Source organism: Dermacentor variabilis, chromosome 6 (assembly GCF_050947875.1).
Source record: "Dermacentor variabilis isolate Ectoservices chromosome 6, ASM5094787v1, whole genome shotgun sequence".
In the NCBI taxonomy this organism is placed as follows: domain Eukaryota; kingdom Metazoa; phylum Arthropoda; class Arachnida; order Ixodida; family Ixodidae; genus Dermacentor; species Dermacentor variabilis.
In genome coordinates, this window is record NC_134573.1 from 118595719 (window position 1) to 118620897 (window position 25179).

At 46.8% G+C, this 25179-nt stretch overlaps 1 protein-coding gene across 2 annotated transcripts in view; it reads left to right on the forward strand.

Moving 5' to 3' along the window:
• The window catches only part of LOC142585112 (trithorax group protein osa-like), a 196677-nt gene that overhangs the window by 54656 nt on the left and 116842 nt on the right, over nt 1-25179 (forward strand). For both annotated transcript variants that reach the window (XM_075695631.1, XM_075695632.1), the window contains exons 2-3: nt 10828-11031; nt 17987-18562. In XM_075695631.1, coding sequence (XP_075551746.1) covers nt 10828-11031; nt 17987-18562 — 780 coding nt within the window. The remainder of the gene's footprint in view (nt 1-10827; nt 11032-17986; nt 18563-25179) is intronic.

Consider the following 25179-nt stretch of genomic DNA (forward strand, 5'->3'; position numbering starts at 1 on the left):
TTTTAATAGAGATTGGTAGAGGTTAATGACTTGTAATGACTACTAATGACTCCGAAATGACCAGTATGTCTAACGACGGCCTGTAATGACCACAATTGATTAGAGATGACTAGAAATGTCTAGTAATGAGTAGTAATGACTACTAATGACTACAAAATGACCAGTATGTTTAACGTCGGCTTGTAATGACCACAATTGATTACAAATGACTAAAATGCTTAATAGTGAGCAGTAATGACAAATAATAACAAATGACTTGTAATGACTATGAAATGACCAGTATGTCTAACGACAAATTGTAATGGCTACAATTGATTAGAAATGACTAAAATTGCTTAGTAATCACCAGTAATGAGTAATAATGACTGAAATTACTTGTACTCACTACGAAATTACCCATATTTCTAACGACGCGTTGTAACGACCATAATTAATTATAAGTGCCTTAAAATGCTTAGTAATGACGACTGATGACTATAATATGACCACAATTGAATACAAATTACTAAAAATGCTTAGCAGTGAGCAGTAATGACTAAAATAAAGAAGCGAAAGAGGCGAATCATATGAGGAGGAAGCGTAGGCTTTCGCCGTTCACTTCTTACGAGAGATCTTAAGATACCCTGTAATTTTTGTCTCTATCCCTCTCGATTTTGTCAACCGACTCGCAAGAGAGCTAAGCCTGTTTATTGGGGTTTGACTGAAAGTGAAAAGGTGGCGAGTCGAACGCTAACATCGGCGTCCTGCTTGTTCCGCATCGGTTTGCGAACTTATCCATTCGCTCGTGGTCCTGTTTAATCTCCGGTTTCCTCTGGCATACAGGGTATGCTGACAGAATATGTGTATAGACTGCGGTGTGTGTGTGATAGACGCAACGCTGGTGCGTATCCGCACTCTGCGTTGGTCAAGTGTGCATCCACTATGGTTTGCTTGCTGCTGAAGTTCGATGAGGCCCCGATAAGGGTAAATAAACGTGTCAGTGCCCGTGGGTAGCAGGAATGGGGTGGGGGAGGGGACGTGTCACCGTCTTCGCTTATCTCGCGTTTTCGCAATCCTTGGGGGCCCACGGAGTGGAGGTCAGCGCGGGAGTGTTGTGTGTACATAGCACTGCACTCGCGTGCCGAGCAAGGTCAAGAGGACGGGGTCGTGCCGGTGTTTACACTAGGGCTGCACTGTTCGTCGGGTGTGCGTCGAGTGGTAACTTCCTTGTGCCTGATGTCGACGCCTCGCGAATGAAATCTGCGCTTGTCATTTTCAAGCCTCAGACACTTGCTTTCAGGTGTCAGACTTGCAAATTGCGTTCGTTGCTAGAAAGCAGCACAGGAGAATGAACGGGGTGGTTACGCATTAATAAATATGGCGGTGTTGCGCGGTGTACGGACGAAATCTGTTTTACTGCTTTCGTTGCTGGCTGCAAGCGTCTTGCAACTTGTCTTCCTACAGAGCCCGATTTGGCAGCTGATTGTTAGCGTTCTGCGAACGATTCTCTTATCTGCCTACTCTCTCGATTTTTCCACAAAATCAATGGATTTGGGCTTGGGTTACGGTTCCACAAATGCTGCGTGGTGTTTTACGAAAAATTAGTTTGCGATTAAGTCTCGCTCCTGCGTCTCCGATCTGAACCATCCGTCGGTAATCTGATGGTGAAAGGACGCAAGAGGGCTACTTGCTTCGAACAAGTTTCTGGAGCAGTTGAAATCGGCAACAGCAAATTCGCCGGAAAATAAGTGGCTGATCCACACAAAAATGTGTTCAATATTGGTGTCTACTGTCCTAAGTTTGTTGCTGTTTGCGTGTTGCGTCCGTCTCGGCCCTCTAGCGTTTACGCGACACAACGACACGACTTCTTCGGGATCGTAGCTTACTTTACAGGAACTCGGCCCGAGCGGGTTGATTCTAAAATCGAGACGACGCAGCCAGGCCCGACCGCGTTTGCATGCATCTTGCCAAGCTGGTTTGGCGAGTGAGTCAAGTCACCCTTTGCAGGTGGACTCGCCGAACTCGCTACTCTCGCTCGACCCGACCTGCTAGCTTTTCTACAGCAACCCGACAAGCCGAGTCGAGCCGACTTTATCGTGTTCATGTAAACATAACTCAAAGGAGTGGGACAGTTGGCGCTACTGTCTCGCGCACTGTGGCTGTAAAGATGGCGATTACACGTGTGAACGAAAATAAGAGTTTGCCAAGAAATGGAGTCTAAGCTCGCATGTGGGAGTTGCTACCCCAACATTCGAGGTCAGCGCCGCCTAAAGAAGCGCGGGGAGGTTAGTGCAGTGCCCACGAGGTTTGGCAGTAAGCATCGTCGGCTGGGGGGAGACATTCTCCGAGCACACGGGGCACGAGAGTGTCTAGAGGGGGAGGAGTGAGTGAAAGAGGCCTGCGAGCATTTGTGCACGTCTGCTTCCGGCGGCGCGAGCTGGGCTCGTGCCTTCCTGCGGCGGAGGAATGCAGGTGTGAAAAGAGGAAGCGAACTAAAGAGAGAGGGAAGGAAAGTGTGAGAAGGGGAGAGTGAACCGTTGACCCATTCTCTCGTCGTCGTCACGCTGGCCCGCCGACCCATTGTGTCGCGCCGCTCGTGCCGGCTGCTGATGACGGGACGGGCGACTTCCGCGTGACTGAGCCGAGAGGGAAAGCGGCCGGTGTGTATGCGTGAGAGAGAGAGAGTGAGGGGCTGGAATGAGAGAAGCCCGTCGGCATAGAGGAAACGAAGACCAGAAAGCCGAGCCCGGGAATGATATCATCGTCTGCGTGGAAGCGGGAAAAAGGAGGGGGGGGGGGGGGCTGCACCCTGCGACGACACATCGCCAGCGGCGAGCAGCCTTGAGCGCGACCTTGGCCGATTGACTGGCGCGCGCTTATAAAAGAGAGCCCGGGGATGCGAGGCCCGTTTCGCTTGGCTCGCCGCCGCGTCTCGCTTTGCCACGCCCACGCTCGTGTTGTGTCTGCGGTTTGCTCGTGCGTACGTGTTTTGGTATGTTTTTTTAACGAGATCGGGCAGGGAGGGGGGGGAGGTGAGTGCCCCTTGTTCCACCGTTGACGCCGCCTCGTCCCGTGTGTCTTCCCCCCCCCCCCCCCCCCCCCCGCCCTCGTCTCGAGCTTGCGTGCCCGTGGCTAATTGTTTGCGATGGTACGATCCTCCCTTCCTTCCGCCCACGCTTCTATTCTTTTACTTCTCTCGCGCCCCTAATGACAGGTCGACGCCGCGAGGTTGCGTTCTCCTTTCGGGTTTACTTGTGGCCATCGGCGTGTATCGCATACCTGGCAGCTCTCCCGAATTTCCCGCAAAGCTTACGATGTTGGGATGGTTGTTTGTGTTACCAATGTTGCGTCAAATTTTAGGAAAGAGCAAATTCTGTTCGAGAAAAGTTTTAAAGGTGCTAAAAGATGCGCCGTTGCTAGATTGCAAAAAATAAAAGAATACAAACAATTGTGATACTGCCGCTTGCGCCCTCTTGTGGCTGCGCAAGATACCATATGCGAGCAACAAAAATGTTATACTTGTTTCGGACAAATTAATTGGAGCACATTTTTGAAGCACACCAAATCAGTAACATCAAAGTCGCTGGAAAAGTGAGCGTCATCTAGAATCAATATGTTGCCTGTCAGTTTATGCTGTTCCACGTTCGCCGTTTTCTTGTTTGCTGCGTCTTAAGGTAAGTCGTCGTTGGTAACAGCCGCGTGAATTTCGCGGCTGTTGAATGAATAAATGCGTATTTCACCCCGCCTCCACCTAGTGCCGGTGAACGAAGGGTGCGGTTACAGTCTCACGTTTTCAAGGCAGTGGAGCCTTGCCGTACCGTTTATCTCGCAGCGTATGGCCCTTTCCTGTTCGGTGTCCTGCCGTGCATAGGGGTGTGTGCAAGAGTTCGGTTGCGAATGCCGTTTGCGTTTCGACATTTGCTGAACGGCATGCGTGTGCTGGCCTGACAGCGGAAGCTGTGCTAAGCGCTGGAACAGAACGAGAGAGTCGCGAAACGGTGGCTTCGGAGGAGGTGGAACGGGCATGACCGGCGGTGGCATCAGCAGCCGAGGCGGTTCACTGACACGCCCTCGTAAAGAGCCAGCTGAGCAAACAGCGGCGCAGGAAGCGGAGGCGGTCAGTCGCAGACTCGTTCACTGCTCCCTGGATGTGGGGCCGCGTGTTCGTTGTTGCGGTTTCGCCGACTCAGCTGTGCGGGCCGATCGTGTTCTGCCTTGCTGGGGGTTTCGCATCGAGGAAAATTATAGCTAATTTCTGGCCCATATAGGGCACATTTGACGCAGCAGTTCTGCGGAAAGCCATAAGGTAGAGAGAAGTAATTAATAAAGGGAAAATCAGACATCCACCCGTTTCGTAGCAGTTGCTACAAAGGAAACCCATGCTGGTTCCTCGAAAGAAAAGCCTCGTAGTTGAAAAATTTTTCCTGGTCCGGGTCTCGAACCCGGGACCACCGCCTTTCCGAGGCAGCCGCTCTACCATCTGAGCTAACCAGGCTTTTTTTTTTCTTTATTTCCAGCTTGGATACAAGCCTCAAAAGTGTTTGTGATCATAGATCACACTCGTTTTATATGTGTCAAAGTATCAAGCATTGACACCACAGCTTCATCACAGTCATTCATCTTGTACACGTCACGTACCTTCACAACCATTTCCACAATATATTCATACACAGATCGGCCTTCAACATCACACTGCCTATATGCCAAGAGACTACGCCATACTGCGTGCAGTCCAAGTAAAAAGATAACATCCATCTGTTCAAGATCGCGTTCAGGGGGTAAAAAACGAACGCCATGTGGATTGAGGGGTAGGTCTATCTTTAACGTTCTCTGTAATACATCCCAAAAGAATATGGCATTATTACAATCAATGAAAACATGTTCAATCGTTTCAGCTTTATGTCACAGAAAGCATCTGCTTCCCCATGGCACATAAATCCCTCTTTCCTCTGGCCACGTTTTAACAGACAAGGTTCCCTTGTGAAGCTTGAAGAAGAATGTTTTAACGTTTGCCGGTATACACATATTTTTAACCCTTTTAAGTACGCCTTGCCCAGGCCTTTCTTGAAAAGTTAACCGATACAATGGAACAGGGAACACACTTTCAATGAGATCCTTCATAAGACTCTTTCTTTTTACATTGGAGAGGTACTCAAGGGAAAATCTCGCCCTAAGGAAACGATAGGACGTTACAACTTCACGCAAGAACCTTGAAATTGTGTAGTGAGGGCCAATGGCTGAAGAAACAAAAAAATCAGGCATAGAAACTGTTAACATGGTTTGAAACGGATCTCTTTCGTCCCTTACCAATATGAAACGGGATACAACTTGCTGAAGAAACAAGTGGCACACCGACAGACCACCTTTCTTTACTCGACGAAACAAATTACTGAAAGGTTTTGCGAGAAAGTGGCAGTGAAATCAATAAGCAAAAGAGTATTGGTCTCTGGCGTGGCCATTGGAATGCCACGCCCTGTGTTTTTGAATATATTCGGTGGCTCACGACACCTAGCACTTATCTGGGGGTACCTTTGGATAGGTATCGTGAGACCGAGCCACTCTGGCTCGAAAAGAAAACGGATGAAATGCGTGCGATGGCCGAAGCATGGAGTGGCCGTGAATTGTCGATTTTTGCACGTGCCACTATTTGTAACGTTTTTCTCGTTGCGAAAATTATGTATCTTCTGCAGGCACTGTATTGTACACGTAAGCACATTAAAAAATTTCACCGAATCTTTGCCACGTTTATTTTGTGTTCTACGTGGGAGCGAACATCAAGGACAAATTTGTTTCTGAGCTAACCAGGCGGCTAGGAGATGGCAGGGCGAAGTCGAATTTGTCAACACGAAGCAAAGGCAAGTGTTTGACGTAGTAGTTCTGCGGTTTCCGCAGAACTACGACGTCAAACAAAATGGTACATTTGTTTACGCCCCACAACAAAAACTTTCTCCAGCGTATCATAGATGCTAGTTTAGTTTTCCGTGGTTCTGTCAAAATCTTTAGGTATTAGACTTTAGCGTAGCATACATGTATATATCGTGGCTGACAACGCACGGTTCGCTGACGGATGTGGCGAGTACACAATACATTTAATTATGAAAACAGTCTGCAGGGAATTGCAGGGGAATGACACACGACCTCTTCAAGCACGTTCGCATAGTTCCCTCGCTGTCACACGCACTTGTCTGACGCCTAGTCGCTCGGATAAATTCCACGCTCGTTTCCGAACCCTGTCGACTACCCGTGGGCGCACATGCGCGCACACGCGTACACAAGGACGCGCACAAGCACCGTGAACTCGGAAGGGCGTGGTCCGTTGTCCCCGCACCGCTGTCGCGCCTGTCACTGGCCCGCGAACACGCATGCCTTATAAGCAAACTACGAGACAAGGAACTATTCACTACATTCACTTAAAAAGATTAAAGTGATTGTGCGCAGCGGATACTCAGAGGTACACTAAAGAGAATGGTTTTATCAGTGTAGACTGGTGCATGAAGGCGTTCTCTTAAAATTATCGTTTCGTTCTTTTCGCGGTAAGGAGGTGAGTGATTACTAGTAGAGAAAAAAAAAAAAAGGTTGGAAGAAAGAAAAAAAAAAAACCTCCCATTTTCTGCCTAAACATCAGCGCCTGCACTGAAGTATGACGTCATGGATTTCGAAGTATATTTCTGTGTTTGGGCCGTTGTGGTGCTGCAGAAGTTATTGAAAGTTGCTAAGTTCAGTCTTTGGCTGTTTTAGAACACAATGTAGTCATTTATTTGCCGATAAAGAATTGCTTAGGTTCTAGCAGACGCCGTCAGTGTCCATGACGTCAGGGCGGTTGGTTCGGGAACAAAGGGAGAGAGAGAATTGTCGCGTTGTCGCTGCGATGACAGCCGCTGAAACATGCCGGCGCGTCTCCCGGATTCTGCAATTAAGGAGTATTTAGCCTCGGCGTGTTTTCATGTTAGTCGTACGATAATAGAATAATCCTCTGTCTTGCATAGGCAGTTCTTTCCCGGACGACGTAAAAAAAAAAAAAAATTGCCGTGCGTCTAGAATAAAGAGTAGACAAAGCTTTCTGTTAGAGAGCCTTGAAATAGCGGACTGTTATGTCGCGCGAGCTTTCAGTTAACCTGACGTTCAGGCAATTTTTTTTATAGGAAAGACAAACAAATACGCGCCCCTGCACACGCTAATTGCGAAAAGCATTGCACATGTGTCAAATAACGTAAATAATTTTTTTTTTTGTGCCATCCGCACGCAGCTTTTCCATTTTAATTTGTGTAGAAGTGCGAAAATGTTCGATATTCGAGTGTCCTTTTTTTTTTTTTTTTCCTCGCGTATTCGTTCGATGGAGGAAGTTTCCAGAGTATTTACGGCTCTGGAACTTTCGATGCGCTAGCACACCCGGCCTGGTGCCAACAGTTGGCCTAAGCACTAAGTATGGACAGCTGGGCTAGTTGGTTGTGATTAGCATTATGAAACATCGTTCCAGCGCACAAATGAACAAGGACGAGACGAGACAGACCACACTGGCGTTCGTGTTGTCTTTCTCTTCTCGTCCTTGTTCATTTGTGCGCTGGAACGATGTTTCATAAGGCCTAAGCACACTGCACCGCGTGTTCTTGTGACGACGGTATCGGGTTTTCCTTTAGCAAGGGGTTCGGCATAAAGGGACAATTCTTGCTGACCGAGCCCAGGTCTCTGGGCCGCATCAGCCCGGTGCTTTACTTTCAAAGGGAGATTTGCGCGGATCACTTCCTGCAGTCGTGGCACGTTTCGCGTTGCGCAAGGGCCCTCTCGGGTGTGAAAGTTTGCGTGTGTTTTAGCGTCGCGCCTTCCTCGAGTAAATAACCGTCCAGGAAGTGTGAGGAGGAGACGTTAGAGCCGCAGCCAGAACCCGGAGCGGAAACAAAAAATAAAGACAGCCAGATATTGAGGAAGCCGTCGCTTGAAAGAAACAGCCAAATGAAAGTAAACGAAGGCAAATAAGAAGCACTGCTCGGCGACCTTGAGAGGCATCAAGAATGTTTCGACGATCGAATCTGACTTGTACGCTGCTGCGCATTTATTTTCATTCTTCCTCTTTCGCGTTTCCGTCTTTATTATGACTCTTTATTTTGTATGTGTGTCTTCCTTCGCCCCTCCTCCTTCATCGTTCCGACTATATTTAGCTGGCTTCGGCGTCGTTCCTTTTCTTTTCTTGTTTCTTTTCGAGCATTGCGCCTCAGCCCACTTATGTTTTCGTCTTCGTTTTTGTTTTTTCTATGCGTTTCGTTCTCGACTTTTCTCGGTCTCGTCCCGCCCGCTCCCATCACGTTCTGTGTTTATTTCTCTGCTTCGTTCCCGTGCATTATTCTTTGTCATTCTTTTTTTTATATGTTTGTTTTGCGTGTGTCGCGAGCGTACTACGCTATTCTCGAACTGAATGAATGCAAGGGTGGGGGGGGAGGCGTGCCCCTTTACGCTATCTTTACGCGCGCGCGCGAAAGTTTTTCCTTTTTCATTCAATCGGTGTCCCTTTCATTGTTTTGTTGGTTTACTTTCAGTATTTACGCGGCTTCATTGTTTGGATCTGTCGGCTGCCTCATAAGCGAGTTGGTATTTCTTTCTTTCTTTCTTTCTTTAAACCACCTCCTGGATTCTTCGTATCGCCGTCCCTGTGTGGTCTCGCACCTTTTCCGAAGCGTTCGGAAACATCGTTTGTTCCTTCCGGAACGCCGTTAGGACTAATAGTGATCTTTCGTTCTTTCGCTAATCTTCGTTCTTTTTCTTCTTTTTTTTCCCTTCCTAACTACCTCTATGCGACTCCCTGCCGCGCTGTTTGTTCGTTTGACCGTTTCGAAACCTCGGTTGCGGTTTATCGCTTCCAATTCTTGTCGGTGCGTCCAGACGGCGTTTTGTTGCCGCCGCGTCGTTGTTCGGTGTCTTCGCTTCCTTAAGAAGTCCTTAGTTTCATTCTCCAAGTTTCCCGTCCCTTTCTTTTTAAGCTCGCATGCTACGGTACGTGTTCGAAAAGCCTTCTGCCCTACTGTACGCCTACTGTATGCGAGGGCAGCTGGTGCAGTATACTGGAATATGGGGCAGAGCTCTCAGTAAAAGGAGACTAGCTTAGTGGAGGGTCACCACTTTCTAAAGGGAATCCGTTATGTGAAGGCGAGCGCATGCGCGCTGTCTGTGCCGGCGACGACGAAGGTTCGCGTCTTTTTTTCACGTCTTGTTTTTCTTTATTTTCTTCGTGCCTGCTTCCGCGCTGCGCGAGCACTTTCGTTTGGTTTCTTTCGTCGTCGCCTTCTTCCTTCCCTCAAGGTCGGCCGTTCGCCTTTCCAGCCTCGCCTGTTTCTTTAGTTTTTCTTTCTTCTTTTTCTCTGAGTTGTCTCGTGCTCGAAGGAGGATGATTATTCTTGTTCACGTCTGTGCGTGTCTCGCTTTTCTCTGGGGCACTCCCGTCTCCCTCCTCGCCATTTATTGTCACTTCCCTCCCATTCGGCTTACGTTCTCGTTCATTCATTCATCGCGCTTTTATTGTTGCCTCGCCCCGCCTGGGCAACCACGCTTCCGCGTTCTTCGGCGATGAGTGTGCGCAGCTTGTTCTTTTTTTTTAATACTTATTTCTCGTTCATCGCCGCTCGCTAGGCGTGTATGCTCTACTTGTTTATTATTGGCCTTCGCTCCTATCATTAGTCACTGGCGAACGCCTTTTTCTTTGCTGTTTTTTTTTTCTCTTTCGTTTGAGACGAAAGTGCTTGATTTTCTCTTTCCTTTCGTAGCGCAGTTGGCGTGGCCATTATCAACCGTTTTGTGTGGATCATTATCTCGGTGGTTCCACGATGTTCCCGCTTACGCACTGTTTTCTTTTTGTCAGTATTTCTTTTTCCTTTTTTGACCCCTGCTTGGATTGCTTCTTTGTTCAGCAAGAGGTCTTGCGATTTGACAGGAGGTCAAGATGCTGCCAGTTCTCTCTGCGCTGCGAGTCTCTCTCCCTGTTTTATCTTTCGCTAGGACTGGGCGAGTTTAGCACAACATTGAGAAGGCCACTTGCATCATTTTTCATTTCCAGTAAACAATCTTTTTTTTTTTGATAAATTAAGGGCAATTGAGTTTCGGAAGAATACTTGATCAGTCCACACTGATTGTTTATCTTTACCTTTATAAGTTTCCTGTCATTGCTTCTTTAAATTCTCCTTTCAAGTGACAGTTTCGCTCAATGGTTGGTATCATGCTCAACAAAATATATCCATGGACATTACTCTATTGTTTGTTCCTGTTGCGTGTGGGAAACCTAACCTATAGAAAGACCAAGGTAAGCCACAACACGTCCAGTAAATAGCTCTGCCGGCCACTTCTTTCACATACAACTAAGAAAGTGAGCAATGTACGGGACATTGAATCATCGTTATCCGAAAGGATCAATACGGAATTATGATTCAGACTAGGGCACCTCCTGAAGCGTCACTGGGATTCGTCCGTATTCTTTCAAATCTGCTTTGCCGCTAGCATTTTTCAGTCGTAACATTGCACCAAGTCGCCGATACTCAGTCTTGCCAACTCGGTGGGGTGTAGCGTAAGCTATCACGCATTTGGTAAAGAGTACGGCTCGCCGATTGTGTGGCCCTGATCCTTCCATGAAACTCCATTCAGTTGGCGCTTCGTGGAAACCGTTCAGCGATGGACAAGGATCTTGTCTCTTTCTCGGCGCTAGTTCCCTGGCGCAATCCATAGTTGCACTGCACTAAAGTTTGGTGTAATTGAGTGCAGGCTTGTGCTGTGCAAGTGTCGCATAGTTTGCCCGAGCCCTATAGTGTTGCTGTTTGAGTTTTGTGAGCTTCACGTGACATCGCCTCCTTTCTGTTGTGTGTCCCACAGGTCGGCGGCAGCATGCACGATCCTGGCGGTGGTGGCGGTGCAGTGCCTGCGAGTGCCGGTGCTGGTGCCAGCGGGGCCGCGAGCGCCGGTGGTCCGGCCGCCAAGCGGCCCTACATGGGGCCGGCCCAGTATACGCAGTACCAGCAGAGGCAGCCCTACCCGGGTCAGCCAAGGCCGCCTAGCCAGGGCTATCCGCAGCAGCAGGTCAGTCTTCGCCATGGACGGTGGCGCCGTCCACTGCCACCAGCGCTTCCTCGTACACTGTGATTAACACTTGTCTAGAGTGGTCAGGTGGCAGGCATTGAAGTGGCGGTGAAGTGCAGGCCGATTCCGCACCAAGACCACACATGGCCATGCTGGTGCGATTCCACTCCATGCACTAGTATGCGGTTAGGTCTCGAACCGAGCAGATAGCGCCAGCTGAATCCGGCGGCTAGACTTCTCTAAACAAGTGTGATTCATGCAGTGCTATATTGCGTTCAACTACAATTGCTACTTGCCCCTATTTGTTTACAAAGTAAACAAAGTCTGGACAAAGTGGCTTGGACAAGGCTAAAGCTTCATTCTCCAAGCCGTTTCTGTGGCTTGCCTTGCCAGCCTCCTCCATCATGATAAGTAAAAAGCTTGTTGAAATGTACATTTGCGCACCATATATCGTACATGTTCTGCCTGTATACGTGGTGGTGTCGTCTACTAAAGCAATGCGTGTACGAGGTGTGGTTTTTAAGTACAGTACAACCCTGTTGATACTTCCTTTGGAGACCATGGAAAAAGAATGTGTTATCTGGAAAAGGTAACATCCGGTAACGCTTGCTGTAGCACTGCTTAAGTTCCAAGAACCTGCACTCATGCAAACCTCATTTGTAGTTTATTAGGAAGCCAACAAATTATTCAAAGCATGCTCAGCAAAGCTCATTATTGCTGCTGGCAGTTAGATTGAACACTAAACAATTTCTTGGGCAGTTACAGGCATGAATCACTAAATGAAGCTTGTAATTTTCATCTAATGCTTCAATCAAACATTCAGTAACAGCCTCTTTTCGAGCACTCATGCCCCCTTTTCAATTTCCACATAGCCTTAGTATATCGAAGCAACCTTGGAAGGTATCGAAGATGGAGACAGCATCCTTGAACCTGTGTTTAGGGGGCCACCATCTTAGCATGGTGATGATGACCCTTCTGTGCAACACAGCAGGTTTCGCAATGTGACCGTTTTCAGTGGCAAGATGTGGCAGTCAACATAAGTGCTGTACCAGCTGTGCTTGGTCACTGTTTTTGGATGTAACAACCAGGAAGAGAAACATAAACAGCACACTTGTCCAGATTACAGATAAACGCAACCTAGGCTTCAGAGTGTAAGAGCTTAGCAAACGGAACAAACAGGAGTGTATTGGCAAAGTTCTACTGCATGTTGTTGTAATTCAATCCAAGTTGAGTTCTGGTGAGTCAGGCAACCAGGTATCCCTTTACGGCACAGGCACACTATGCATGCACCTTAAACCACATGAGGGTTGCAAGCCACCCGCTTGACCTGGAACTTGCTTATTGGCCCATATTTATCAGTAGTGTCTCTGTTGACATTTTACTTTCCATTGAAAACCTCGCTGAGAGACACTGAATATAAGATGTGAAGTTTACCTCTAGTGAGGCAGCAGGTGCACAAGTTATATTTAGGTTTTGGAAACAATAAGTGACGGTGCATATTACACAATCTTATTTTATTTGACAGCCACACATGGCAGTCTCAAATGGACTTATATGTACTACAGGCAGAGAAGAGTCATTCTTCCATGTACACTGTAGAGGTATGTAAATTGTGGCCGTCAGTGTAGTGTGATGAGTTCTTTTTTTATTGAGTTCTGATAAATGTCAACTCTAGTGATCATAACATTACCTTGCTATGTCTTCCACACAGGCAACTGTTGGTGCTTAAACATATACACTAAAGGGATACACTAAACCAGTGTGCCTGAGGCTCAAGGTGTAGATGTCGCAGCTTGCAATAACAAAGGCAGTCTTGTATGGTTTAGCTGTGAAACCACTTGCGATACCTAGATTTTGTTCGGAACTGCATTGGTAGACTTCTGTGGTAAGAAGAAATAAATTCAGTCAAAGGATGCTGGCCAGACAACCATCAACAGAACTGAAATCCAGACAGGAGGAACTTGTAAATCAGTGGCTCCTTACAGATATGTGACAGAGCTGAGAGAAATGACTCCATGTGGCCATTAGAAAGCCTTGTCAAGCAGAAACATATTCTGCCTATGATGCAGACTTCACACTATATTTAAACTACCCTGCATGGATAATGTAGAATTTGCATAACTGCCAACTCTCCTCAATTTTCCGTAATGTTTACAAATTTGGGCTCATTTTACAATTCTACAAATGTTATGTCTGTTATTACGAAAAATTTGTTGTGCTCGGGAATAAGTTTTGCTCGTCTTTCTTTGAACTTTCCATTGCCAGGATGGCAGTGCGCTACTTGAATCGAACAAGTTTATACAGGCAAGTTTCTGAAGCAGGTGAAATCTGCAACACCAGAGTCGCTGTAGTAGTCACTCTGATTTTGAAAAAACAATGTGTCTACTGGGAGTTAAGCATTACCAAGGAGGTTATATTAAACTTCTGGAGTGGCAGTCCCAGCCGCCGCCGGCCCTATTTCTAGAGGCAAAATACCACGGCTACAGCATAGGCGGCCCTGCAATACGCATGGTGCTCCCTTTCTTTACGGTTCTGCGATGAAGAGTGAAAAAGGAAACCCTTTAGAAAGTACGTCAGTCCGTACTTGCATGTCGGCATTGCCGATAAAAAAAAAAAATATTCCTACATCGATTTATCCTTGCACACTTTTGAGAAAAGCTATCAGTGGGATGCTTTGCCAGTCACACTTTCTCGCTTGATTAAATTATGAATGGTCTCTCCATACAAAATAAACTTGTGTGATGTGAGTCTGTAATGAACATTAATCACTGTTTACCCACTAATCGGCATGAAAGGTACGGTAGGCGCTGCTGTGTGCCATGTCAAGTGATCGGTCTTCGAAGTCGCGCGTTGTATCACTGCGCCATCCGCGTAAACCTTTGCTGTGTTTGTGTCGCGGGCATTTCTGAAGGAATGTTTTTCAATAACACCTTGTAGGATGTTATGAATGATAATGCCGTTTTCGCCGACAGTGATAAATACGTCAGCCCTTGCCTTTTCACTTTATTTTGCAATGGCAGTTTGAAGTAACGATGAATAAAGGTCTTCAGGCATTGTTTTTTTTTCTTTTTTTACATTGTTTCCTGTTTTTATAATAAGAATCGCTGTTGGTAAAGTAATTTCTATAGCAAGCAATTTCTTTCTGTTTTTGTGAGCCCGAATGTCCCCCCTACATTATGTTTGTGGCTGCTTTATTTACATGCAGATAAAGTAATTACTCTCTATTTTAGTACACATTACCGAGCTAGTTTACACAAGGCGCTAGAAGCTATGTATTTAGCATCCTTTAGCATGACGCAAGCCTGAGCTTGCGTCATGAACTTTACTGCAGACAGTCTCTCACATTTCATGTGTGTTCAGAAAAGTTGATGAGTCTCATCCATCGTGTCTAGAACTTCTTATTGTAACATACATGGCAACATCAGTCAGAAATGCTACACATACACCTGAACAGTAGAAAATATTTCCAATAGAGACCTGAACATTTATGATGCATATAATAGTTCACTATACCAAGCTCAGCTTGTAATGCAGGTTCTGCATTCATTAATCTTTAACTATTACAATCTTGGGTGCAGTGTTGACGCTGTTTCTTCACAATCCCCTCATTTAGTATTCTTATCAAAGGGCTCAAGCTGTTGTGTTTAAGCTCAGCTTTCGCAACAGAATATCTTTGTGGGCTAGTTGGTGCAAATTGTTCAACAAGAAACTTGCGAAACATAAAGACACGTACGCAGGAGAAGTGGTCAGGACAAGCACTAAACTTACAACTCTTTCTTTGAAAATCCTGCACTCATCCGGCTCAGGTGTTACTCGCCACGGTTGCTTAGTGGCTATGCTGTTGGGCTGCTAAGCATGATGTCGCGGTATCGAATCCTGGCCACGGTGGCCACATTTCGATGGAGCAAAATGCGAAAACACTCGTGTACTTAGATTTATGTGCACGCTAAAGAAGCCCAGCTGGTCCAAATTACTGGAGTGCCCCGCTACAGTGTACCTCATAATCAGATAGTGATTTTGGCATGTAAAACTTTCCCAGCCCCTCTTATTTTTTTTGCTCACGTGTTCTCCTGTGTATGCGTTTGTCTCGTTGGTTTCCCCCATTAAAACACAAGTCGCAGCGCGGAACATACACGGTTCAAACCAAACAGAGTATGTTGTTGTACAAGTGCATTGCTCATGTATGCGGGCACAACCCAAGGCCTCTGCAAGCCAGCAGGGAAGTCTCCTCCTAACATGTAGCCCACGTATGCACTACATAAGAACCGCACGCGATGACGTACCGACATGCATTTATAAGATGTAAACTTAAATTTAATATTGACATACGCGTATCTTACGAGCACCTTCCCAACCGTTGCCAACTGAAGCAAATGCACGCACGACGTACGACAGTCCTGGGTAGACGACATGAGCTTTTGTTACAAGTGACACGTTACAACAGGTGTCACCTTGCCGAGTGGTGCAGCTATGACCTACTGAGGTGTCGCCCTGCTCTAGGAAAGCATGCCAAAATCAGTTAAACACTGTTGCAACAGCGCACAAGCAATAAACACGATGATCACACACTTTGATATACAATGGCCACTATGGCGGCTCAGGCTTCTTGCCTCTAGCAAGATGGCACTGACCGGCTTCACTTTTGGAGTCACCTCCACTCCAGAAGTTCAAGTATATAACCTCATTGGGCAGTACCTAGCGGTGAGGTTGTTTGTGGACTTCAGTTTTTCTTTTTCTTGCCTCAAACAAAATTTACTCAAACAAAAGTTTATGGATCACAAGCCAAGAGGTTGGTGTGTGTAATGATTCATCTCTTTTATATTTATCTGGAGGACAGTCGTGCATAATTTAGGTGTGAATCTGATGAAAAAGTCATATTCTGCCAATCATAGAGTAAGTTTCTTGAAAAGCACATTTCTTCAATAATATACATTTATTTTAGCATAAAATATAGCAACTGGAGAAAGTGGGAGAAATATATGGTGGCTGAAACATTAACAATATTTATGCAATAATATTTTATTTTGAATAACTCACAATATTATAGCTTTTTTACTGAGCCTAATAAAATGTGCAAAATCCTTTCATGCGTTCAATTATGACGTCACATGAAAGATCAATGCAAGCAGAACTCAGAATGTCTAAGAACTAAGAACTAAACTAAGATTTGTCTTTGCACATGGTGTCACACTTCATTTTAAAGGGCCCCTCACCAGGCCGCATTGTAAGCTTTAGTAATAGGCTGGAAGTTGTTACATGTCCTCTAAGGAGTGTTCTGCTGCAAGAATTTTTCAAATTAGTTCATTAATAGCAGAGTCATAAATATTTGGAGTGCTGTGAAACCATTGTTTTCACCGCAAACATAGACACTCTCTTCACTTGCCCTTGTCTAGCCTCCTTAAGCGAAATTCCTTCTCTGCTTTCTCCGATACTGGAGCTGGAGGATCGCGTGACGCATACCTCACGGGCTTGGCCCTTTTTTCCCCTCTTGTGTTTTTGCTGAGTGGCGCACTTATGGTGACGGTCTCACGCGCGAGCCGTTTGGCACAGCGCATGGTTACACTTGGTTAGTGGTGTAAGTCAGTGCCACGGTTACAAGCACCGAAACAGATGCAAGCAGATCAAAGAGCACGATCACACATTGGAACCCGATAGAAAATGGCACATAGTTTAGTACTGCATGACGTGGGAACAAGTAGACGAAATGGAAGTATGTCCCTCTTGCTACTGCATGGCGTAAAACAGACTCGCAAGCCTGCAGTTTTAAGTTTCATTTTGTATCTAAAGGTTTAATCGTCTATTGAAGCAACAGATCAAACAAATAGCTGATGTCGCCTTGAATAAATCTGTCAGGTGTCACTGTGAGTGACGTAAAAGCACTGCAATTTACGTAGGCGAACTTGTGCGATTGTTCCAGACTCTCCAGCTGGGAGCTCAGTGCCTGTGAGGAGAAGGGCACACAATGTTTGGTTTCAAATGTGGGATTTTTTTGACAGCGCATAGTGGTGTAATACTTTGCAGACACGATTGTTAACATGTATTGCATGCATTGTGCTTGTCAGCTGAAAATGGCCAGACCCAGTGAGGGACCCTTTAAAAAGTTACCTCCAATCAAATTCTGTATTTTAATCTTTAAAGAAAAAGGCTTTAGTGAAACCTCATTCAGATAGTCACGAACTAGCCCAATTTTTTGTTCACGAGTATCTGTGATGGTTTCGTTTGGGTCTGGGACGCTTTGGGTAGAATGACCCTCGAGTAAGATCTGCCGTCACTGGAAGAACTTGATGCTTGCAAGGAAGTTTCATACCTGGCCTGTTCATGTTTTGTAAGAGCATTGTAGCGCCAGTGGAATGACGTTTGAAAGTCGACAGTTGCACTCTATCGCACTCTGTTCCCTGAAATGCTAAAATGGGATTGTGCTGCCATGCCCTTGTCTACTTCCGCATATTTTCTTGCATTGTTTTTAAAAGCCGAACTGAAGTAGAACAGAAACCTTTCATCTTCCATGCCGATACACAGGAGACTCCTCCAGTTGTCTGCTGTTCTGGGTCCTGTATCGTATGTGTTTCCCACTGGCTGCTTGCATAGTGTGTGAAGGTTCTTTTTAAAGGCATTTAATTAGACAAATTAGGTGATTGCCAGTCTCGTGGCTTAGTTAAGGTTACCTTGGTTCTTGGGACGTATTGTCCGATAATCACTTTTGATCATGCTGTTACCTTTGCGTGACTTAGTGCTCAACCAGCCAATCTGCTCATCTGGCTTTGCTTATCTGGTTTTGCTCAACAAGGCAAGCAGTGCACACCTCATGGTGGAGGCGATAGTATTGCCAAAAGTGATTGTCCCAGAATGTGTCCCAAGTATATTACTCATAATGAATTTAGCAAAGTAAAATTTTCCCAAGCTTGGTCACACACGTGTTCTAACTGCTGTTATTTCTGTATGCTTTCCTGTGCAGATGCTACCTTACCCAACCGGTCCCCAGCCACCATCTGGGCAAGTGGGTGGCTCCCACCCACCCTCTCCTGCGCCATCGCCTCACCAGCAGGAGAGGCCCACACCGCCACCGCAAGCCCAGGGTTCGGCGTCACCATCTCGAGGTGGCGGCCCTGATGGTCCTCCATCTCGGCAGGGCACGCCGAACTCTCACCCGTCGGCTTATGGAGGCTACCCACAGCCCGGGCCCCCGTCCTCGTCCTCCTCTTCGGCTGTGCCCACGTCGGCCGCACCCTCGTCGTCATCTCTGTCTTCTTCTGTATCAGTGGCCCCTACGTCTTCGTCATCCTCGTCTTCTTCCATGTCTTCATCAGGTGCACCAGGACTTTCAGTGTCGCAGCAGCAGCAGCAGCAACAACAGCAGCAGCAACAACAACAGCAGCAGCAACAGCAGCAACAACAACAGCAGCAGCAACATCAACAGCATCAGCAACATCAGCAGCAGCAGCAGCAGCAGCAACATCAACAGCAGCAGCAACAACAACATCAACAACAGCAGCAGCAGCAGCAGCAACATCATCAGCAGCAACATCAGTCGGTAAGTTGGGTTTCTTTCATTAAATCAGCAAACCGTGAGCGAGCTCCATGTATGGTTTGCCAGCAGAGGGGGGTGGGGGAGGGGGCCATCTATCGAGCAGCTTTGGGCAATTGTTGTTTGTTGAGATGTATTACTGCCATAGCTGAAGGCTTCCAGACAGCGTCACCAGCAGTGGGCCCTTGGCACTGTGGGTAAACCTACACACAAACTTTTGTATTGTGGAGTGCACAGGAATGCACTGTAGCCTAAGCACGTAGCCTGAAATGGGAAGATGCAATGTGCACCTGTCAGGGGGGACTACTACATCTTTCTCTGCTATTTTGAGGATCTTTGCCTGGCTGACATGGAAGTTCACTGATCGAAGTCAATAAGCTCTATCTTTGAATGACTATGCTTCGCTAGCTGGCTGCCTTTGCTAACATTGTTAGCTGCCAGATTTCATTGGCGCCTCTTTTCACCAACTACACTAGGCTGTGAAGTAACAGGTATGGGTCTGCTCTGAGCTCTTCATTTCCCAAGCTTGTACGGGAAAATTACCTCTAAATTGACTGGTTAGAAGCTATGTAGTAGTGTCAACCATTTCCGTCCTTCACTCCCTGAAATTGGCATGTTTCATGGTTTTGTAGATGAGGTAGTGTGTCTGCGAAGCGTAATGCTATAGAATATGGTTTTGATGGTCTAGGGTGCAGAAGTTATACTTTATTTCAGCCTTTGCACTGCACCAGAGGTTAGAGGAGCTTTTTCTTGCGCCTCGGTTCGGAAAAGATGTGAGAAGGGTGACAGCAAAGAAGAAACAAAAGTAATGCCTTCTACCTAAATGCTTATTTGCATCAAACCCTGAGGCCTTGGTGTTGTGTGGTTATACATCGGGCAAAATAAAATTGGATGATGACCATTGTGTTGAAATTCTAGCTGCTTGTTTGTATACAGTATGTGTTCCACGCGGAGCAGTTATGTTTTGCTTGTCAGCAAGTCGGGCCACTTGTTCTCCTTCAAGCTTCTTGGTGTAGAAGTGTTGCATTGAGCCCGTAAATAAGCAGTCAAGGTTACTTAGACATTTGTTGTCTGGAACAGTTTGCTGTACCTTTGCTGTGAGCTCTGTAAACAGGCCAGCAGGAACATACTTTCACAACTGGGCTAGTGGTATGACATCCAGGTTGGTTATATTGCAGCACGCATTTTTTCAGTGTCGGTGCATGCCGTTCTGCAAATTGTCACAGCAGTAGTGCGGCAAGTCCAAGAATGAAGCCCGCTGACATCTGCACAAGTCCGACTATTGCAGATTAAGGGGACCAAGTGGTGATGCTATTCACCCTCCACAATTTGAAGGGCATCCTGTTCTTTTGCATCTAAAACAACCGAAATGGCTTTCCTGGCATAGATGAGCCTTTGTACATTTCATGGGAAGCTATTTCATAATTCGTTCTTTTATATAAAACTCTGCAGCATATGCATACATACCATTTTTTGTGAATTCATAATGAAATTCCAGTTTTTTGTAGCTTATCTGTCATTGTCATAGTTCACCAATTATTTTAGGTATATTTATGTTACATTTCGTGCCATTATCTATTCTACAGAACCAGTGTGTAACAGTGTCTCAAAGCTTGGCTGCTGTTAGATAAATCAGGAAAAACTCGTGGATATTTCCTTTAGTCTCTGGTGCAGACCATTCTAGCTAAAGAGAGGGATGTCTGTTCACAGCGTTTCTGTGAAGCAAAGCTGTTAATCTTTTCGTGGAGGCTAAATAATAACATTTTTATTATTTTTACCACAGTCTCATGTTCTTTCACTTCAAAAGTAGTATTTTTAAAGCTGAGAGTTGGCTGATCTTTGCATGTATGGTTTGGTTGACACTGCGTGACTTCACAGGTGGCTGGTTTCATCCATGCTTCTAAACGGCTTCCAGAGAAAACATTTTCCATGTAGTGAGTCTAAGAGACTGAAAATGTTTCAAATAATTCCAAAGACGTCGAATGAAAAGTGAATACAAAGGGGTTAAAGGAATGTGTCTTTAACCTCATCGACCCCACGCCATCGTCTGCATGAGAAATTTAGTCTGTATAGGATGTTAATTGAGTGTCGTTAACACTTCTCTGCTGAGCTGCTTTGGCCAGTTTTAAGTGTTCTGAGAATTCAAATAATTTAAGAAAAATATAATTTAAAGAAACACTGTAGTGCATTACTCTTGTAAAAATATTCATATTTATGTTAAAAAGGAGCATGTTTATGGAAAACAATTTCAATGGAAGGTCGGTGTCATGGCTTGTCATTTGTTCGCCATTGGCGCGAACACTGTCACTGTCACACTGTCAGCAATTTATGGACACGGGACTGCACAGAGGCACCACATATTTCGGAGTATTCGTAGCCCTGCCATCCTAGCAAGCTTCTCAATCCACGCGCGGGGCAGAGAATACACAGGGCTTCCTACAAAAAGCTGCCGGGGCGACACGGTCGCGCCAACAACAGAAAATGAAAAGAAAAAAAAGAAAAAAATTATATATATATATATATATATATATATATATATATATATATATATATATATATATATATATATATATATATATATATATATATATATATATATATATATATAAGAGCCTGCCTTCGACTTTTTCGGCCGCTTGCCGAGTGGCCGGCAATATCCGTCTTGCTCGCCGGTGTCCCTATTCGCACGACCGTTTTGGTGCCCATTGATCGGTGCTTCGCCGAATCGAATAATGACACGCCGTGACAGTCGGTAATCTTAATTCTCTGCATTGGTGGCATCGAATGATTTGTTATCTCGCCGATTTCGACCCTCGTTTCGTAAAAGCTGTCCGACACAACAATCTGTGCCAGCTTCGCTTCTGTTTAACGTCAATCAGCATATCGATGGTGCCTTGATCCTTAGCCAATACCGCTGTTCTGTTTTATTCTTTTTTTTTTTTGTCTCTTTGTGTGGTGCGTTGCTTGCGCTCCTTTTCAACCTTATTTGTTGTCTTCCACGTTCCGTCCCCATCGACAACTGTCGGTCATCCGGGAAATAATTGCCCTTCCCACAGCGATCGCCGCAGTCCTGGGCTCCCCGCAATCGCTCGCTTTGCCTTTCCGAAGGGCTGCGTGCACTCTGGCATTCGCCGTCGCTGCAGCCATGTTGACGCGCTTATCTGTGCGCACGTCGTTACTCGTGGGGCGCCCCTCCCGTGCGGCTGGAGATCGGCGGGCCTGTCGCAATGCCCGCACCCGTCGCACGTGTGCCTGTCGTTTGTGGAGGGGGTTGTCGCGACGCTGGTCGGCGTGGGCCCGGGGATATATTGGGTTTAGGTGCGCGCCGTTCGCGGCGCGAGGAATTGTCGCCGTGACGTCGATTAGGGCGTCGTGTGAGGGCCCTTCGCTGACGGGACACCTCCCGGTTTTTTCTCACGTGACGGCGGGTGACGCGGGCGGAACGTACGATGGCGGACCTCGGCTTTCGAGCGCTTCGCGATAAGCGGGGACGCGGGGGCGTTTAAGCGACGAGTGGAGAGCTTCTAGAGCGTCAGCTTGTCCGTAAACGTATTAGCGTTTGTGGAAGACCGGGTCAGTTCACTGTAATAGCGTTGCCCTAGAAGTGCACGCATATGGCTATTGGCTAATATACGAACTCTACGAGTGTAGGCGGCAACAACGCTCGTAGCGTCACCTGACGACGCAGAGACGCAAAGTTTAACCAGTGAGGAGGCAGTGCTGCTGTTTCTTACGTTGCTAACGACACACTCGTTGACGTGCGACGCAAGTTTTTCGAGTGCATCTTGTAGTTGGACAAAGCGTCGCAAGATGTCGTTGCCTACTTTCGTACTGTCATCCCCGGCTCCGGTAATACGGTGTTCTGTAAACGGTAAGAAGTTTGCGATAAAGCTAAAGCTCCGTGTGATATATTTAGCTCCGCTGTTGCGTGACAAGAGCCGGGCGTCGTCTGTTTGAACAGCGAGCAGGCGCGGATGTGTTTGAGCACCGTGTTTCCGGCGCGTCCCGTCAGATTTGGTGGTCCGTGTGCGCCGAAGTGTGTGCAATGGTTGCATTTTACCGGTGCACTGGTATTGGGGCGAATACTTTTGAGGATAACAAAGAAGCTCGAGAAAAAAATGCCAAGGACCGCGCAACGAGCGATGGAAGGAAGAAAAATAATAATAAATGAAGTAACGTTAAGCGGTAAGACGTCTTCAAACTCTTGTTTAAAAAAAAATGTATCCTTCCAAGTACATTAAAATACATATATTACTTGATGTACATCATCTTTATGTCGGAACGGTTCCGCCTCGTGTTTTTTGCCGCGCGTCTGAAAAGCGAAGCAGTCTGCTGTGAAAAACAAAAAAAAACAACGATAATAAAGTTTGGGCCTTGCATTGGTATGGCGCGAATCTTGGACGTTACATGAAACCGGTGCCACGAGGACCTGGATTTCATCACGTTCGTATGCGGCGCGCTGTAATCCTCGTTAGCCCTTCGCGCACATCTCCGCGGAGTGACTCTTCCCCCGCCCCCTAATACCGATGCGATCGGATGGCGCAGCTGTCGGGCGCGTTGAGGAGAGCGTTCTGTGGTTAAGGTTAACTGCGACGCTACGTCGTCGACGATCACCGGCTGCCTTTATCGAGAAATGTCGCTCGCGAACGTCGAGTAAACGAGATTGGAATTGGCGACGACGGCTCGCTGATTCGCGCTGACCGCAGCTTTCAGCGGCTCCTCGCAGTTAACCACGAGTGAAGCAAACCTAGGACTCCGTTGTCCTGACCCTTAATTAAAACACTCGGCTCGCTCGTAAGCGCTCGCCGGGAAGACGGCTGCATTTTCATGTTTCCGTTTTAGAGTCGGCTGCTTGAAAAGCGTGCGTCCATTGTTTCGTATTTTCCAATCGGGCGCGCGGCCGCCTGTCGTATAGATTGTAGAAATTAGTCAGGAAATCTTGGCCGTGCCTCTTTGTTTTTCTATTCCCTTTCGTGACCCGCCGAATGTGAGGGAACAAAGCGGCTGCCATTTATTGCGCCTTTAAAATGGGAGCATTTTTCTTTTTTTCTTTCGCTGGAGCCGTTGTATTAGTTTTACTTTAATTCCGGGACGGGGGGGGGGGGGGGAGGGTGCGCGAAATTAGAATTCGAAGGCGAGGTCGAGATTATTTTTTTTAAATTCATTGATACATCAAGGGTACAAATAGGACATTACATCAAGGGTGGACATTACATTCGATCATGCTTGTTGAATGCGGTCTACTACAGCATCGCCAGGCTTGGTGATCTGAGTGATGACACACCCGTGCGCGCACGCACGAGAAGGGAGACGTAGGGGCCCTATTTTTATAAGTCGTATCGTAGGAAGCCAAGAAAGACACCAAGGACATCATAGGGAATATTTCTTGTACTTACTAGTTGAATTTAAAAAAAATGATAATTAATGTAAATGGAAGTGGATGAAAAAAGAACTAGCCGCAGGTGGGATACAAGCCACGTCTTCGCATTACGCGTGCGATGCTGTTACCAAATGAACTACCGCGGAGCCATTTTCCCATGGACTTTCTCGGGTACTTATGTTTATCTACTACAACTAACCCTGTGTGTGTGTGTGTGTGTGTCTGTGTGTGTGTGTGTGTGTGTGTGTGTGTGTGTGTGTGTGTGTGTGTGTGTTTGTGTGTCGAGAGAGAGAGAGAGATCGTCTCTTACGTCAGTGAGTTTTCACTCAGAACCCTTTGCGTCATGACTTGCGCCCCCCTCTAGCGACGTGACTGTCTGTCCAGCTGTTGACTCTTCCCTAGCTCTGCCTTTTCTTTTCGCCAGTTCAGCATAACGAAAGTTTTCTGCCGAGGAGAGAAATAACACGACGCGTTATCGTGCAGGGTTTCCTACAAAAAACGCTGAGAAATGTGACGCTTTTGTCTATGGGAGTGCGAATATGGCGGTTCAGTCGGAGCACGCGAACGTTGTTCGGTGTAATACACGGACTTCCCGAAACTTCGTACTTCAGGGTTTTCAAACGTCGTTCTGACTTCGCGAATCGATCATTTTCGACAGAGCTACGTTATAAACGCAATATCTCGCCACCAGAAAAAAAAATAAATAAAACGTCATCGTTCTGACATTCGGAATGATACAGCGTGCTAAGTAGTGTTACGCAAGAACATTTGAAGTAACGAGCACGAAGCTAAGCCGAATCCATTACACTACCCATCGTTCTCGCGGTAGGTGTTAGGGCGCATCTAGTAGCTGCTCGATCGCAGCGCCCTAGTTCCCCCTAGCGATATTGGTAGGAAACCCTCGTGATCGTGACCCCTCCGGCGCGAGGAAGAGACAGTTGCTTTCGATGGCGCGCGAGAAGGGCAAAGGTCGGAGGGGGGGAGAGTTAAAAAGAGGAAGAGCGTATTGCGCGCTCGTTTTTCCATTCCATTCGCCCCCGATTACGTAACGCTCCAGTGCCCCAGCGAATTAGTGACCGGCGCGCGGCGCAACTTCTAGCTCGCTCACTCTCGCCAGCGCCGCTCCTCCACGGGGGTCGTTTTCGCCTTTCTTTCCTGTCTTGTTTTCTTAGCCGGTGGCTGCCGTATCTATCGCCTGCATCAGTTGCGGCGCTTCCGCGAACGCCCGTCCCTCCATCGGCGA